Source organism: Anser anser (assembly GCF_964211835.1).
Source record: "Anser anser genome assembly, chromosome: 3".
In the NCBI taxonomy this organism is placed as follows: Eukaryota; Metazoa; Chordata; class Aves; order Anseriformes; family Anatidae; genus Anser; species Anser anser.
Window position 1 is genome coordinate 109,201,415 of NC_139722.1, and position 18,802 is coordinate 109,220,216.

General features: G+C 39.5%; 1 protein-coding gene across 1 annotated transcript in view; it reads right to left on the reverse strand.

Moving 5' to 3' along the window:
• Window positions 1-18,802, reverse strand: part of MRPS5 (mitochondrial ribosomal protein S5) — a 47,734-nt gene that overhangs the window by 2,906 nt on the left and 26,026 nt on the right. The window contains exons 6-9 of the mRNA XM_083830385.1: window positions 9,510-9,600; window positions 5,874-5,920; window positions 5,210-5,267; window positions 3,799-3,861 (exon numbers count right to left, since the gene is read on the reverse strand). Of these exons, the coding sequence (XP_083686511.1) occupies window positions 3,799-3,861; window positions 5,210-5,267; window positions 5,874-5,920; window positions 9,510-9,600 (259 nt within the window). The remainder of the gene's footprint in view (window positions 1-3,798; window positions 3,862-5,209; window positions 5,268-5,873; window positions 5,921-9,509; window positions 9,601-18,802) is intronic.

Genomic DNA, 18,802 nt, shown 5'->3' on the forward strand with positions numbered 1-18,802 from the left:
TGCTGGGTGACAGCTTTGATAACTCCTAATGCTGGTAAACCTGACTTTAAAGTCCTGGTTCACAACTACAATATGTAAATTTAAACTGGTTTCCTATCGTGAAGTCACAGCTCAAAACAACCAGTATGCTTCAAGTACAAATTACAAAACCCAGTAACAGCGACAACCTGGATGTGTAGATGAGTGGGAGGGAGGCAAACATATCTCAAATCCACAAACGCAACAGAGCTTTGCATCTCATTAGCATCTATCTCCAGTTGAGAGTGTTATATTAGCTCAAATGTATAATTATAGTGCATTAGCATTAACTGCAAATGGTTTCTTACACTTGCCAGACTTTAATGAAGGGGTTATTTATTGAGGCATCCAATTCTGGTCTCTTGTTCCCCAAGAGACTTGTTTCATGTGGCCTAGCTCTATTAATCTTCATAAATCGCTTTATGATAGTTCTAATGTATTTTACTTAGAAGCTGAAAAGCCAGGTTATTGATTAATCCACTCTGCAGAACAGTTTTGCTGCGGAGTAAATGAGGAAAAAAATCTATTCCAGTGCTGCATGTTTTACTGCACCAATATTGCCTTTTTTTCTTTTAACCTGTAATCGGAAAAGAAATTATAACCATCCAAAGCCATTTGTTCTGCCTTTTGAGAAAACACCATTTTCCATGCTACAATGCAAAGTCAAGTTTTCGACACAATTACATGTGAATGATCTCTGAAAGGCTGTTTGTCAAAGTTTCATTTTCAGTGACTTAAAGCATTTTCCTTCTGGTGTTTTGCATCGTTGCTTTTCTCCCACCTCAATTCAATCAGGTTTCTGCAGATTGTTAATGAATGAAACTCAGAAGGCAGTGAATTACTCCATCAGTCACCGAACAAAATTTATTCTAAACACAAAAGCAAAAGATTCCAACTGAAAACTCCAACTGTGGAAACAAAAAGTTGTGCTCTGACATTTTTTAACTTGCCTCTGGCACTCCAACTGTGTTACTGTGGTTTAATTCAGTGAGGCCTGTGTAAGAGAATAAGGCCATTTAGACACAACAAATTTTCTCACACTGATTTTTGATACAAAGGTGATCAAGAAAAGCATTTAAAATGTAGTGCTACTGACTAATACAAGCTGTTATAGACAATCAAGCTTTTCTTGGTAGCCATTAACATGAGTTAGTGAGAAAGAGAATACCCACTTTAAATCCACACTAAGGGACTACTCCAAGTTAAGCTCACATTCAGATGTTCATATTACAGAACTCTTTTAACTTGGATTTTCACTTGTCTAACGTCATCTTCACCATAAGATGAGGCATTTCTCCATTTAGCAGGAATTAGGAATAAAGTAAGGGATATTAAGTATAACAGTGACTTTATCTTTTCTCTGAAAACATTGGGCTTTGTAGTTATCATTTGTTGAGATTGCTGCCTGTGTCTTAAATACAGGAACAGGGAATAAACTGAATATAACAACTTGCCAGCTGAAGTTGCACAAAGCAAGAGGTTCAGCATACATAACTATACAGTTGTACTGTCATCAGCAAGTAGAAGGAATCTTACAAAAGGTGGTCTATTGTGAAAACTATGAATAACTGTAATTTTTTCATACATATTAATTACAGCTACGGGGTATCAGTGCTGGGTTGTTCAGCCTGGAGAAGAGAAGGCTCCAGGGAGATGTTATAGCAGCCTTCCAGTACCTAAAGGGGGCCTGCAAGAAAGCTGGGGAGGGACTCTTCATCAGGACATGCAGTGATGGGACAAGTGGTAATGGCTGTAAACTAAAAGATGGTAGATTTAGATTAGACATTGGGAAGAAATTCTTTACCATCAGGACAGTGAGGCACTGGCACAGGTTGCCCAGAGAAGCTGTGGATGCCCCATCCCTGGAGGTGTGCAAGGCCAGGCTGGGTGGGGCTTCGAGCAACCTGGTCTAGTGGAAGATGTCCCTGCCCAGCCAGGGCAGGGGGTTGGAATTAAATAATCTTTAAGGTTGCTTCCAACCCAAACCATTCTAATTCTACAATTCTATGAAATTACTTAATTTACAACCTTGAGAGCTCCTTAAATGCAAAAAGAAATGCAGAAATGCAAATAAGACAGTCTGACTCTCTACCTGTTGGACTTGTAAAGATTTTCTGAAGCTCGTGCTATCACATTACTGTCACACTGATTAAAAAACCCTCATCCCAGAACTAAAATAATGTCATCTAATAAAAATTGTTGAAGGTTCATAGCACTTTTTGATGCTTTCAAAATACGTAACTCTGAACATTAATATTATCTTCTCATATTACTAATGTGACAGTGCAGAACAATAATACCAGATATGCAAAAATCAAAGGGTATGTCCAAAGTGTCAGTGCTTCAGCTTGCTCAAAAGGCTACAGAATTGATAAATTAAGTAGGTGAACAAAATGACAGTGTTCTGACTGGAAAATTATCCTGGTTCTGACTTATTATGAGTTAATGATTAAATGATCTTGCAATTTAGGTCTCATCATAATGGATCTGAAGTGATTTACAAACAACTAGCTATGTAGTTGAATTTGTTTCCTGTTGTATATTAAAATTAGAAGACCAATTAAGGGCACTCAGCAGCAAGCTACATCTGTTTTCTATAAAATAGCTGCTTTATCCATCCTGAAAGCAAAGGTAGGCTAAGCAAGTCAGATGAAACCTTTGTACATGAAGATTTAACTCAAATATTCCTGTAAAGAAATGACCTTGTACCGCCATTACAGGTCTTCAAAACAGAAAGAACCTAGAAGGTAAAGTGGGTCACGCTGAAAACTGCAGTCCATTAGAAATAGGCTAACCTTTAGCTCCCCAAACTATTTCATATACGACTTTCTGTATTGCAATCCTGAAGAACACAACACCAGCTTACAAGGTTGCTCTGGATGTATCCCCATCATTGTCAATGGCTGGCAAGGCATACATTGCAACAGCACTGAATGTGAGGAAAGGGATAGTAGAAAGAAAGCAACGTCTCTTCAAAAGGTCAGCATTAACGAAGCTATCAGACACAGCACACACCATTGAGACTATGTATGGCGAGCTGTGCATCTCTTTTGACTAAAGCTTTGAGGGGGATGCAGCCATGGCCCTCACTCAATTTCCTGTCTGATAATACAGCAGAACTTCCCCAGATAAAATCTGTACTGTTGAAGTCAGGGTTCATTTTTTAGGAGGATGAGCAATAGCAAGGACAGAAACCTGTCTGTGGGCAAGTACACTTTCCTCATCTCTACATATTACAAATCGTATTAGTTTTATCATCTAGGATGGAATGAAACACCACCTATTATCATTTACCAGGAGACAGTCCTGGGAGAAAAACAAATATCTGAGCACTTGCTGTGCCTTGCTTGCATGTCTAATCAGTACATTGCTTAAGGAAGCCTTGATGGAGGTGCCCATCTTCTCTGTGCAGAACTGTTGACACCAGACACGCTGAGTTGCCATGCTTCACAACTATTGACAGTGATATCCTACCACTGTGGACTGAAAGTATTTCTTAACTTCAAGGGTAGGCAGGAAGGGTGAAAGAAAGCCATGATCAGAGCTCACACCAGTACTGGTATGAGGGACAAACCCTGATGCAAAAAAACAAAGCCATGTAGTCAACAGCAGGTATTTTTGATGAAAAACCACTGGTCATCTTCACCATTTAAGACATGGTAGAGTAGCACCAAATGACACATCTCTGAAGTAAATGAACACTGCACTGATTTAACTTCATGAAATAAATACCTGTCAGTAATTAACAGAACTTCAGAATTTCCAAATAGTTTTAATTACCTTTGTTTTGCTTCTTCATGCGGATGGTTGTTCTTTTAAATTTCACAGTAATGTCATGGTAAACTGCAGGGGGAAGAAAAGAAAGGCATTACAGCTAAATTCTTCCCTCTAGAATAGCTTTAACTCAACAAACATAAGGAGTACCCTTCTTTTTTAGAACTGTGAAGAGGTAAGTAGTTTTCCTCTCCTCTGAGTTCTTTGAAAAGGAGAGTTTATCTAGGTAAAGTTCTGTAGTAGCTTAGGAATGTTTACACATCTGTGAGTACTACTTCATTATTGCATACAAAAACAAGCTACACTGGAAAAATATGAAGGGTTCACATGTCTCCAATGATCCACATTCCACTAGCAATGTAATTTAACCCTTTTCCTCATATCTAGATTTTTCTAATAATTCAGCTTTTAATCTAAGATTTCCCCCTCAGACTTTGGTTTTCTTAAGATTTTCTGTAAAGAAATTTGCCATTCTAGTCTTGCTTCTTCTCTCTGCTTCAAAAGGAACCCAGAAGTCATTTCCTATGGTGGTTGTTGTATACATCTGATTCAATGAGTTGGTCTCTGCACACTGATTTCTTGCAGTACAGTCAGGGCAACTCAGAGAAGATCTCTATGTTGAGCAGAACGGAAAGCATGAAGGAAACACTACCAGTCTCTAATCAACCCCCCAACCTACTAGTGTGAAATATTAATGGTCATGGAATAGACTCATAACGATAACTACAGTTTTTATTTGTAAGATGAAGTTCGATTATACTGAAATTTTATTTACGCAGCACCTTGGTTAAATATGTGTCATTGTCTTTCATAATTTTTCCAAAAGATAACTATTTGGTATACTGGTACCACATATGACATCAGACAGACTTGCATGATATTAAATTGGACTAACAAAAAGCTACCATGGAACACACCATGGACACCTCGAGCCCACATCCTCCTCCTGGGCTTGCTACTACTGCTACACATTTTTAAAAAGCCTGAAATACTATACATTAAGTAACCAAATTTTAAATGTGGTGGAGGCAGAAGAATAGAAGAGAGATAAATCTCTCAACTTAGTATTTTCATCTTAACAACACATTTCATCATGTACCTTCCTACAATTGTTGATACAAACCTGAGTGAAAGAAAAGAGCAAACTGTGTATTCACTGCAGGTAACTATCATTTATTTTACACAGGGATTGGCAGACTGTGTACTGCTGTCTAGTTAAAACAATCTGGGGCTAAGATTTCATACAGCATGCTAAAGAAACAAAATAATGCACAAAGAATAATAATACAATGCATCAAACCAGAAATGTTTTAGTTAATATCTTTTTACACTTTTCAACTAGTTGCAACCAGTTCTTATTAGTGTATTCAGTGCTTGTTGAAAGTTAAAGAGTCAAAAAAATAATCATACTACTTACTTGTGTGGTTCTGATACTGCTCTATATAATGTAAGCTGCGTATTGCTTTGTTCTTTGCCTAGCAAATAAAATAAGAGAACAGTTTTTCCTTGAACCTTTCTGCAAAGTACTTGAAATGCATTAGTGTTCAGTTAACTAGATAGAAACAAAAAGCAAGGAAGAAAACCTAGGAAGCAGGTTTGTCTCATTTAATCCATTTACTTTACAGAAATGAAAATGTTCTATTTAAAGAACTGTTTTCTCCTAGTAGATTGAACATTTCAAAAGATTACTCACTATAGTAATGACTTCAACTGCGTATTTTAGCATTGCTATTTTGGTAGCTTAGTTGAGCATTAAAACAAACTAGATTAATGTAAATGGATAAATAATATTTTCAAGTCTAAAGGAACCTTAATAAGGTCATAATGCATGTGGAAGAGAAAAATTTCTACACACTAGCTGTGTAAGCAGATTGCATGCTGTGTAGGTAATGGAAACAAACAAGCAAAGAGGGATAGAAAAGGGAGTAGGAAGAAAATAAAGTGTGTATTAACAGAATGTCAGTGCAGGGCGACCTCATTATACATTTCAAGATGGATAAATCACATATGTGGTCTTATTTAAGATTACTTAAAACAAACGTCAGTATAAGTTATTTTGTACTTGCTTTTAATCAACATACTTTTCGTAAAGCATTCATCCTGTCACCTGCTTTCCCCAATGCAAAACCTGAAAGACAGAAAAAAGTCATTTTATTACTGAGAAGTACACTATGCAGCACCCTGAGAAAGCAGAGGGGGAAAAAACAAGACAAATAAGGCTTAAGTTAACTCTTTTTTGTATTTGTTCTATGCTTTTTCCAAACAACACAGAGGTGACTGCTTCATCTAACAGGGTCTTCTGTTTAAAAGGTAAGAAGGGAAGAAAAAAAGGGAAACCGACAGACATAGCAAGTACATCTGTACAAATGGCAGCTCCAAGACCCTAGAAGCAAAGAAGGAGACTGGGTTTATATTAGAAAAACAGAGAATATAAAACTCAGGTTTTACAAACAGAATAGCACATTTGCAAAAAGCTCATGCCTAAAGAACAAAGGAAAAAAAAGACCGTCAGTTTCCATACTGCTACCTGATCTTCTCTGGACGCTCAGACCTACTCGTATTTACTAGCTGAACTGTGGTACTGGTGGTGATGAAGACCTTTCACAGCAGTCTCTGACTATTTGCAGTCAGCTCAGAATGGGGCATCAACTGACTGTATGGAACAAGTAAGAGGATGTGACAGCCTTTTTTTTTTTTTTTTTAAACACTGTGGTCCAATAGTGTTAGGACAGATCGAGTTCAAATCATTTTACTTCAACAAAATAAGGCTCCGTATACTGAGTTCTCAATCACTTTCTAACTCCTGCACAAGAAAATGCAAGGAAACTGATATTCTTTTATGCATACACACACAGAGCTCATCGGTAATGTATTAACATTCTAAAATCGCACAATAGATTAGAAAATTTAAAAAAATGAGACCACCTGGGCAACTTCAGTTCAAACATTTGGCACATATGGTAAGCCTTTAATGACGTGTTAATGCTCATGAAAAAAACTTTTCAAAGAAAAGGTAGGCAGAACTTTTCAGAGCAACATGTTCTGCTCGAGAGCCACACCTTCCTCTATGTACACATTTCTTTTTTCCCCTCCAAACAGTGGTTAAAGTTCTGCCACAGGAGCACATCCGGACTTCAGTCTTTCAAACAGATGAAGTTGTACACAACTACCCAACTGGAAATACGGTAGTCTTAATAGAGGTCTCACATCCCATCATCAGAGATATCTAGTGAGCTAATAATAAAAGCAGACTATTACATCCAAGAGGTAGATGCTCTAAATATGTATTGAAAACAGTTTTCTTTACTTCATTTAACAATGCAAATGCAATTTCCTATACTCTGTCACCAATACTATGTATCCCATACTCCTGCCTCTTGATTATCTGCTAGCCTTTAGAAATTTCAGAAAAGTGACAAGTTTAAATAGCAGTACGTTACAGAATGTCTCCTCTTGCTTTAACAATATGTAATATTGCTAAGCGTTATATATTCAGTAATATGCCACATATAAAGGCCTAGCTGTGCGATTTCATTGAAGTACTAATATGTACTTGTCAGCCTCGCCTGGCCTTGTGTAACTGAACTCATGAAAAAAACGTACGTACTGTATACAACATGAGTCATAAAAAACGGCAGAAACAAGAACGCAGGAGGTTAGCACTGTTAATGTGCAGTCATATCACTAGCACAAAGAACGTATATATTACAAACATTAATGTAACAACTTCTCAGGCTTCAGAGATGATGTACAATAAATGATTTTATAAGAAATAAAAGGCCAATTCTCCCTACACCTTGGATTTAATCCATTTGTACTACACAATATCCAAACACGTTGACCCTGCCCATCATATTAGCCCATCATCATTAGACATATGCCAGACATATTAGAAGGACCTCAAAGGCACACAAATGTTTATGCAAATTTCATTTTTTTCTTTCAGTTGCCTTTTTTTTTTTAATAAAAAACTGTAAAGTTTATAAAGTTTGTAACCATAACACACAAGCTACTTCAGCCTTCTCTATATTGTGTTTCCCCATAAACAGTGGTAACTGACTCAGCTAAACCAATGGGGATTTTTTCTTGCAACACTTTATTTTTACAGCACCCATTAAGAAGCTGCAGTAGAGTGGAATTCTTGTTCTCCTCATTTTGTAAAGACCAATTCTGACCAACTCAAAGGCTCTTCTGGCCAAGATTGTTAAGCACTTCACTTGAAGAAAGAATTGCAATTACTTAGAGCATTTTCCAAACTTCTGGGGAGAGGAACATGGCACAACATGCTGGTTCTTAGCCATCTATGTCTTTGTTGTTTGTCTTACTAACATATGAAGCACTACCATGGTATCAGATGGGATCCTCTTGGAAGGGCTAATTGATCCAATTTCTATGCTGCACTGAGATGGTTTGATTGCTTCTAGAGATAGCTCGGTTACAGCTACTGTGCAGCAGAACCGTGCTTAAATAGCGCTGTCACGAGGAGAACAAAACTAAACTGAATCCCTCTGACCAGTATTCTTTCTACAGCCTGTGCTGAGAAAGAAAAGAAAAAGGTTCTCTGTTCACAGCTTGTATTATTAGGTCTTTCATAATATCACATTTCTTTTGATTTTCCCAATTCCTTTATGCAGCAGACAGCATTTCTATGCTTAGACTTCAATTGCTTGCTGAACAGACCTTTATAAAGAATCATAATGGAAAAGCCTACAAGCAGGTCAAGCTGCATGTCACTGAAGTTACTATGAGAATGGATCCAAAGGACTCTGAGTATTCTATTTCCTTAGAAGTATAAATATATTTTTTTCTAGGAAGCCCTTAATATATTTTTTTGGGGGGTGGGGGCTGGAGGGGGGTTAGGGATTAACTTCAATAAAGTAAGAAAGCTTCCTGAGGAGGCTGAGTAAGAATGAAACTTCTGATTTAACAGCTTAATTACAAGTTTCTGAATCAAGATAGTCCATGCTAGCTGAGACTACCAGTAAACAAGCCCTTACTTTGTAACTAAAAGAAGTAATACTTGCAAGGAATTATCCTGAGGTCTAAGGAGGAAAAAAAAAATCAGCTATTTGAATATTAATACTAGTTAGAAAATGTACAACCAGGAAAATGCACAATCAGTCATGGTCACTGCAAAGTGGTCACTGTTACAGCAAATGAAAATAAAACCCCAAGAACCCCAACAACATGAAAGTGATTTTGCAAAACTCTTCCCTGTGATTTGAGAGTAAAGAACTACACTCTGCAGCTACGTGGAATTAATGCATGGATGAACACTTTGATATATTTTTTTTTTTAAAGTATAAATAGTACCTACAGTAAAAAGAAATAGCATAGCATTTCTTTTTTTTACTGTAGCATAGACAATCCCTTCTGGTAAGACCTACCTGTGGTTAGCTCTATCACTCTAAAGGTAAATAAAAACTGTTTTTACCATTGGATAATATATACACCAATACTAATCACATATTTTTCCCCAATTACTTTTTTTTTTAAATACAAAAAAAGTGTTCCAGTGAACGTATAATTTAGTTATAAAGCTTACTTTTATAGATGAGGCTTTCATAATTCTTAAAGGTATTTCAATACTGCCTTATAGAAAGAAGTTTTTTTTTTTTCTTAAGTGTAAGAAGTCCCTGCATACCACCACACCTCCCAGTCTTCTATTATAAGCAATGATTACTTTGGCATCTTTCACATATAGCAAAGGCACGTACCTGCAGCCCCTTTACCATTTCCAATAGCCACTAAGGCACGTATTGATTTTTTTCTGCCTTCCTTTGCCTTCATACAGAACACATTTTTCACCTGAAGAAAGAAACACAAAGCATCATGTTATGACAAAATGCAATTTTATTTATTTTTTTAAAGAGAGTGAGTTTACTAAAAAGGAATTAGATGAGATGTTCCAATATATACTGCCTTCGCCAGTGAGTACCACCTGCAGTGGGACACTGGCTTCAAGACATTCAATAAAGGCTGCTAAAAATCTATACTCAGACACACGAGAAGTTATTTCAGTACAGTTTCACTTAAATATTCCCTATGCTGTCTTCAGTTGTACAACACTCCAATGCCACCAGCTTCATGTGTGATTTCAATCATGATGAAAAAGCAAGAAAAAAAACAAGTGACATTAATATCATCCTCCCTCCCATTTTGACATATTTTAGAAGCACTCTCACGAATTGCTTAAGGCATATCGTTGCTTTACATGGGTTAAAGCCTAGGACTTAAATCTGCTTGCAGACTGCAGAAGAGATTTATTTGTAGCTCTACTCATTACTGAGATGACAGCTGCTAAAGAGATGACTTCATTTAAGAGAGGGGAAGAAAATGGTATCTCATTCCTGTAACTATGTTAACAGAAACTCTACAGTAATTTCAAGCAGAGACGCAAGAAGCTACTTAGTTTGGAGTAGGGGGACAACAATAAATGGGGAGCCAGGTGACCTTATGGTTTGTATTCTGGAAATGGAAATTTGCTTCTGGCTCTGATACAGGCTCTCCTGTGTGATGGTGTGCAAGCCGCTGTTTTATAGTCTCCCACATTAAAAATGGTCTAATACCATCTGAAATACTTTGTCCATTTAGTGCCTGTTCTGGTTTCCTTGGTTTTGGTATACACGTATGTATTTTTGTTGTTTGCTTTATTTGTATTCATATATACCCATACACTTGTTTATATATATATATATAAAAAATATCTTTGGGTCTACTTTCTTAAAGCCCTGATATCATTTCCATACATTATACTAATGGTTAATTTAAATGTGCATTGTTAGCATTGGAATTACGTAACACTCGCCCCTTTTCCTTGTATGTAATTTTTCATTAAACTACTCCGGTTGTAGCATTATACATCTGAAAGTAAATTATTACAAGATACATGGCCATAGCTTAAACATTCTTACTGACATTTACAATAAAAAGAATCCACTAACAACAATGGGCACGGATTAGGAATGAGTACTTCTGAAAAAATCCACTCTTGCTTTTATTAAAATAAAGATGCTGTTAAATTCAGGGTGCACATATATTTTAGAGAGCGCTTCAAAGAATTACCAGCTTTATTAGCTGCTTATTCCAAGCTATTATTCTTTCCACAATCTTACCACTTAGAAAGACAAGCTAAAATACAAGCCTTCTATGATGAAAGTACCAGTGGGAATAGGTTATTTACAGAAAATGCAAAATAATTATGGAAAAAAGGGATCGAAGCAGGGTCATCCTGTCTCCAGGAGCATAGATAGCACACTGTTTTTGCTCTTCATACTTTTATCTTCCATTGCCAATCTAAATACAGACTTTACAAATAAGAAGTTGACATATATATTGTCAAAAAAAAAAAAAAGGACATGGTGTTGGTTATCTACTCAAAATTATTCTTCTCCCTATCCAGAAGGTGGCAGGAAAAACCCATGCAATAAGCTTCTCCAGTCGCCTTCCTAAAACTGAACTTGTCAGCTGTTTCTGAGCAGCTTTGAAGGAAAATGCATTCAGTCACCCATCACAATCAGTGCTATTGCATCTCTCTTGAAACGCTGTAAAGGCTTTCCAAGCTTGATAATGTGCCCAGGCAGCCATGGCTGCTGGAACAACTGTGTCCTCAGATTCTCCCTGCCGCACCCTCGTGCCTCCTTCCATCAAAGTGAGCGATGCTCTCTCTGCTGGAGTGTGTTCAGAAGTGCTCTCCTTCCGTTCTGCAGTTAAAGCAATGCAGCTGAAAGCATATCATTAAGCAGCACTGGAATTAATTAATACACAGTGAACAGCTTGCCACTTTTAAAACAGCATGACCTCCGAAAAGTGACTGAAACTAAGACACAATTACCCTTATTTACTAGATTGCAATTTGAGCCAGATTTAAAGCTAATTCTTTAAATTCGAAAACAGATGCATGCTCAACCTTAATCACAGTGTATCTCAAATTGACTGTCCCCGTTATTCTGTGCTGATAATGCAGATTCAGCTCGCTTTCTAGAACTGAGAGAAGAACAGTGGCTCTGAAGTACAGATTGAAAGCACCTCAAATGTTCACTAAGTGGAGGAATGGCAAGCAACAGTTTCAAAGGTGGAGTTAAAAGCGTGGAAGGAGGCTACAGCCAAAGAGGCTGCTACGGGTAACCATGATTTCAAGCACGTGGCAGCTCGCGCTGTGCTAGAAGTAGGTAAAAACCCAAGGCTTTTCCGTCCGTGTTTTGTTCTTGTGAAAACAAAGAATGAGTGACAGGTCAAATTGACCACCCTCAGAAAGCTCTCCTTTCTGCAAAGCCACACTCCTCACACTATGACTTTCTTGCTGCTGTAATGCAGAGGAGAGTACCTGCACAGGTTGATCCCCTCACTGCGTAAGGTCCTCTGGTCCAATACTAAGGCTCAAGGTGAGACAAAATTAAACGAGGGCAGGGTACTGAAAGAAAAACATTTCCATGCAGGTGATCGTAGAGATGCTCAGGGACAGAGCTAAAAGGCCTGAGAAGCCACTTCACCAAAAGAATTAAAAAAATGAAGTAATGAAGCTGTATATCTTATAAACAAAAATCAAGTCTGTGTTAGTTAGATCATGTCCGTATCATTCTCTTCTCTGTGAAAAGCACTAAGGGCAAAGCAGATACCTAACACAGTGACAGAACTTGTCACAGTTGTAACTACAGTACCAAAAAAAAACCCAACAGAAAATGCATAAGCTATCTGGAGGGCAGAACTAGTATCACTGACAAGTGATGAGGGTGTGAAACATTTTCCCTAGAAGTGTGCATATGGTGGGCAATGGCAAGGGATGTGCTTCAGAAGGCAAATTAGTCTGTCTTCTGCTAGGATTACTAACGTGTGACCTCCTCAAGGAACTGTTTGTGAATTTATCAGTCTGTACTGATGTTTTATATAAGTGTTTGGGAGAGATGAATCCCACAGCCCAACAGAGGTGAGGCTGCCATAGTCCCAGGACCAACAAGCAGCACAGTGTTAGGGATGCCAGAAGCGGCCACCACCACTCTGGGCACACCTTCTGAAACCCTGCCTAGCCAGGGACATGGGCTTCCCATACGAGAGACGGGGCTACTGCTTTCCCATTTGCAGGTTCAACCAGTAGTAAAGCAGTATGTACCCCAGCAATGCAGACACACCACACTGACACTGGTACACAGAATGTCACAGACTAGGGTCTGCCTTAAACAGCTACATACAGAACTCGAAAATACTTAAGTATAGACAGCCAAGTCCTTTTCCTCCTCTTCAGTTGGTAGAGAATGAAGTTCAATAGTGAAGGGTTATAGGAAATGGGGTTACATCAGGCTGGCAGTCAGTCACTAGTGGGGTTCCCCATGGCTCCATCTGGGGCCAGATCTCTTTAATGTTTTCATAAATGGCTTGGATGCAGGACTCAAAGGTATACTAAGTAAATTTGCAGATGCTAAATTAGGAGGAATTGTTAGCTCCCTCGAGGGCAGACAGTCCTCGCACACAGATCATGACAAATCAGAGGGCTGTGCAGTCACCAACCACATGAAGCTCAACAAGAGCAAGTGCCAGATTCTAGACCTACAAAGGGGCAACCCTGGCTGTACGTACAGCCTGGGGGATGAGAGGCTGGAAAGCAGCCCTGTGGAAAGGGATATGGGGGCTCTGGTTGATGACAAATTGACTCTGAGTCTGTGTGCTCCGACAGCCAAAAGGGCTGAGCACATTCTGGGGCACCATCAGGCATGGCATTGCTAGCAGGTCGAGGGCAGGGATTGTCCTGCTCTGTGCTGGTGGGGCCTCACCTCAAGTACTGTGTACGACTTTGGGTGCCGCAGTATAAGAAGGACATAAGTCTGTCAGAGAGAGTCCAAAGTACAGAGATGGTGAAGGGTCTGAAGGGCAAGATGTGTGAATAGTGGCTGAGGACCCTTGGTTTGTTCAGAGCAGAGCAGGCTGAAGGGAGGCCTCATGGCAGTCTGCAGCTCCCTCATGAGGGGAGCGGAGGGGCAGGCGCTGAGCTCTGCTCTCTGGGGACAGCGACAGGACCCGAGGGAACGGCATGGGGCTGGGACAGGGGAGGGTCAGGTGGGGTGTTAGGGAAAGGTTCTGCACCCAGAGGGTGGTCGGGCTCTGGGACAGGCTCCCCAGGGCGGTGAACATGGTTCTCAGCCTGCCGGAGCTCAAGAAGCACTTGGACAATGCATACAGCTTGATTTTTGTGTGGTCCTGTGTGGAGCCAGGAGTTGGACTCGACGATCTTTGTGGGCTCCCTTCATACTCGGGATATTCTATGATTCTGTTCTATGATTCTAATGGCACGGCCCCCTCTATCCAGTGTTCACAAGCACTCCACACTTGTGAGTCCCCTCAAATATCAGCAACTTGCAAATATCAGCCCACCAATTAGTGGGACTGAGGAGGTTTGTTTCTTGTCAATGAACATTCCCACATACCCTCAGCAACTAGTGTATCTGACAAGGTTTGGTGCTCATTACAAACCTCACAGACAAATTATAGGGCAGGCAGTGTCTCTGTGTTCTTATTTATGGCTTCTCCTTCACTATCCTACTATCCGCATTGGAAAGATCCTCAACCACACACCCTTAGAGGATGATACTTCCATTCATGCACCCTTACAGAAAGCTGGGAACACACTCCCAGAGAACACAAACATATACACCTACAGAACTCATACACCTATATACATGGCAAGCCACACAGACCAACACAATCAGCAAATACAAACAGCAGTGGTAGCCCCATGCTGTTCCTCTCTGGCTGATCAAGATGAATGAAGGGCCATTAGAGGGAAATAAACATCGCAGGTCTCCCTAGCAGCTGGGACCTGAACATACAAGCCCCTGGGGCCTGCAGCACCACTCCAACAGCTGGTACAGGCTGCCTTGCTCATAGACACACATCACACTCCAGCAGTTGGCTGAGCCTCCCCTGATTCCTCCAGAAGCCAGCCACCATGTGCTCTCAGCCCTGGGGAAGAACAGGGGCAAACAAAGACGCAGGACCAGGGCTCCCTGATCCGGTAGCCAAACCCTGGGATCTCCCTCTTTGAGGAAAGTTCTGTTCCAGGTGCTGGTACGTAAGCGTCCTCACTCTAGTCACTCTGAGGCTACCCCAAGACAGCACCAAGGGGAGCTGGTGAGGGCATCCTTTCTTCTGAGTCTGTAATTTCGGTTCCCCTTCCTGCCTCCGTGCAGATTGTTTCTCCTGTGATGGCCCTGGATCCTGCTACCTGCTATTGTCTCTCTGCCCTTCTTTGTGGGTGGACAGACAGGCCTTTTACCACATAACCTAACAGTCAGTACTCTCTCCATCGTGGCCATTAGCAGAACAAATAAAGTACTTCTCTCTCTGAATCAAGACTGATTCAGTAGCTATAGACTCTGAGAGACAGGAAGATTAGAGCCATCCATCCTGCTCACTGGGTATACCTGCTCCAAGCACACAGGAACCACAACACAGAAATAATCTGGACTCCTGTACCCCTCACTTAGTAAAGCAGATGAAAGTTTTTGTCCAGATATTTGAACAGTTTTTCACACAAGCTGACTCACCACAGCTCTGGAATAAACCCCAGGCACAGTTCTCATCCAAATTAGCAATGAGCCCAATTTATAGAGAAACTACAGACAAAACCAGGTTTGAGCTGATAGTGTTCCCCTGTCAGATGCATAAAACTCTGTCTTTTCTAACTCACTTGGAAAACAACATAACTCAAATGCCCTACTGTCACAGTGTGCGTCTAAACGTGGCTTCGTTCTACAGCTCACATCTGAGTACGGATCCTTTGGATTAAACCCACAATAATGCATGCTCACAGCCACGCTACACCTGAAATGGCTTTGCTTCCTTTTCAGAGGATGATTCATAATAATGGTGAATTATAACTCACTCAAAAGCTTCTGAATGTTCCAAATGCTAATGATTTCATCCATCCAGGCTGACAGGTAAGAGAAAGATTTAATTGTTTAATCAACAAAACCACTTGAAAATGCCATCCCAAAATGTTACTTTAAAGACAGGCCAAAACTCAGAAACCCAGGAACATCAGTAACAAATTCTAGACTCTCCCCTCTGACCTCTCATTCTTTCCTCTAACAGCTTGCTTCAGGTGCTATCTTAGAAATTGTCTGGAAATTTTCATTATCAGTCAAAAGACACTTGGTATCATCCAGGGAGCAGGAAACTTGCCTGCAGCTCTAAAAGCAAAATCTAGAGCTCTAATACCCCAAAAGTATATTTCAGCCAACACCTCATTTCAAGTAAATTATTACTCAGAGTATCACGTATACCATATAATTTTTCAGTCAAGGATGTCAAACAACAGATCTTAGACACTGTAATTTCATGCAGCATTTCCTTTCATAAGCCTTTTTTATTATGCCCTTTGCAAAAACAATAGCTAGAAAACAATTTCCAATGACTTATAAAAAGAAACAAAGGCTTTTGACTGTGCCTTAAGGAATGTTCTCTTTGTCACAAGCGGTAAGACTACCGAGAATAATTCCGTGCTCCTAAAGCAAACACGTATGAAAGGGTTTCTTGCTACTTCATGGAAAACTGAAACTGGTCTTACATTCTGCTTACGATCCCCTGCTGCAGCTAGACAATTCATTTTATTTAGTGGATACAGAATGCATGACTATAGAGCAATCAGTTAACAAGTTAGAAGTTTTCCATGCCTTCACATTCCCTACAGATACCTCTCTACAGTTCCGTGTACCTTTTTAACAAGCCATTTAGAAATACTGAAGACAAGGTCCTTGACATCATTTTGGCTCAACAAACCTTTGTTTTTCTGACTTTACCCCTGCTTTCGTCATTCCAAAATAAAGCTACTGTTCCTAAAGCACGACAATCCTGTGGTTTGGTACAGAAAGCCTAGTGGTTTCCAGTGTCCCCATTCCTGTACAGTCCCAAAACAGTCATTCTCCACACAACCAACCTCCACTCACTGCCCCCATCAATATTTGCAAACAGTTGGATTCAGAATGGCTAAGTTCAGGTACATTTAACTGCAAGAACACGAACCTCCAGCCATTCAGCTGCTGCTAATCTTTTCCAGTTAGGCACACCTATCCCTACGTTGCACGCGGGAAGGACAACCCACATCAGATGCAAGCTGTGCAGACCCTGCTCAGAAAACAGATCTTTTCTGACTGTTCTCTTCAGTTCTGCTTCTCCAAAGTGCTACGCAATAGTTGAGGTAAATGCTGCATCCAAACAGGTCTTGGGCAATCAGAAGCATGCCTGAATGCAGCTAGAGATAAGAGGGAAGGAACAAGCAAACAACCTAACTCACTTGACAGAAAATGCCAGCTTTATGAAATTACAGATTTTGCATGAATTCTTGCCCCATCAGGGCTCACTTACAAACTACCAATATTATGATACAAACTTTGTGAAGCATACCCAATCTCAAGTCAATCCAACTAAGAATAAAGTCTATGAAGCTGGAGACAATATGGAAGAAAAAAAAGACAAGATTCAGGCAATAGCCTAGAATATGGCTTCACTTACTGCATGCTATATTGGTTGTATTTAGTTATTGATTATAAGACAAATTATTGATTATAAGACAAAAACTACTCCTTGTCAAAGGCTTCTGTAGAGTTCATCACTAACTTGGTTCCTGGGAAAATATCATCCACACGCTTCTGAGAATATCCATTTAATTATTGACTCAAAGCAATTTATTTTGATTGATTCTATGTCAGGAAGAACTAGTTATTTTTATTATGCCATTGTTAAAAGGATCTCTTTTGTGTTATCTTCTTCCACCCTTTCCACACTCTCTGAAAGCATAAAAAAACCCCAAAAACCACCACTCCAAAAACACCCCCACCCAGGGCAAATAATTAAAAAACTATCAAAACCCACAAACAAATACCCAAAGGAAAGAAATCCATATACAGTTTAACCTACAATGTAAGAGATAGAGAACCCTGAATTAAAATAGAATCATAAAATGATTTTGGATTTCAAGGACTAGGATAATACCAACATCATACCAAGCTCTAACCAAAGTACCAGTGTACTTTTATCTGCAGAAAACAGCTTTTGCTTTAAGGATAGCATCAGCCTATTTATGTTGTGGCCTTCTGCACCATTTCCCTATGAAAAATGCATGTATTGCCTGACCTGAACTTTTTTTAATCAAGTCTATGCCTTTCAGTAATTAAACATTTAAACACTAATGAGTGTTTCTTTTGTGTAAATAGGACAGTACAATACCCCAACCATCTGGCTGAAAAAGGGAATTATTCCACCACTGGCAAAGCTACACTGACCCAGGTACAATGGGGCCATGCTTTCACAAAATAATCCAAGTAAATTGATCTTTATTAGAAACAGGTAACAAAAAGAAAAAAAGGCGAAAACAATAACAAGTGATCAGAAGGCAGAGTTTTTGCAGCTGGCAAGTTCAGTGTCGGGTAGAAAAACAAACACATCCATCTTTTGCAAAGGACATTGTTTATTATCATATCTCCTCCTTTAGAAGGTTCCCATTTGTGAAAGATTCAAAGGGACGCTAACCTCATATTATATGCTTGCAGACCTTATTGATTACCAGGTTTCATTTTCTAATTTTCATCACACTGCAACACAAACACTGCCATATAACACAAGCCTTCATGTCGGCATTTTTTTTTTTTTTTTTTTAATATTAGCGTTACCATTCTGCTTTTGGAGAAAGATGACAGAAATCACTTGACAATGGATGATTCCTGAAATGATGCTTTGCCATTACAGTAAAAATGGCTTGCATAATTTGTCAAATGGAACTGTAAATTTTAATGACTACTGTTATTACATTATGTTAAACAATAGTAAATATTACCAGTAGTTTTATTAACAGGACTTCTGTGTGGGGTGTTCAATACTGGGCCCTTCAATACAGAGGTAGAGGTGCCTTCCCACCATAGCCATCCTGTGATTTTGTGAAAGAGGTAGCCCAAGTCACCTGCTCCAAGAAGCAAGAAAGTCAACAGGAAATCCAGTAACAAAACCAATATCCGGTCCCTCG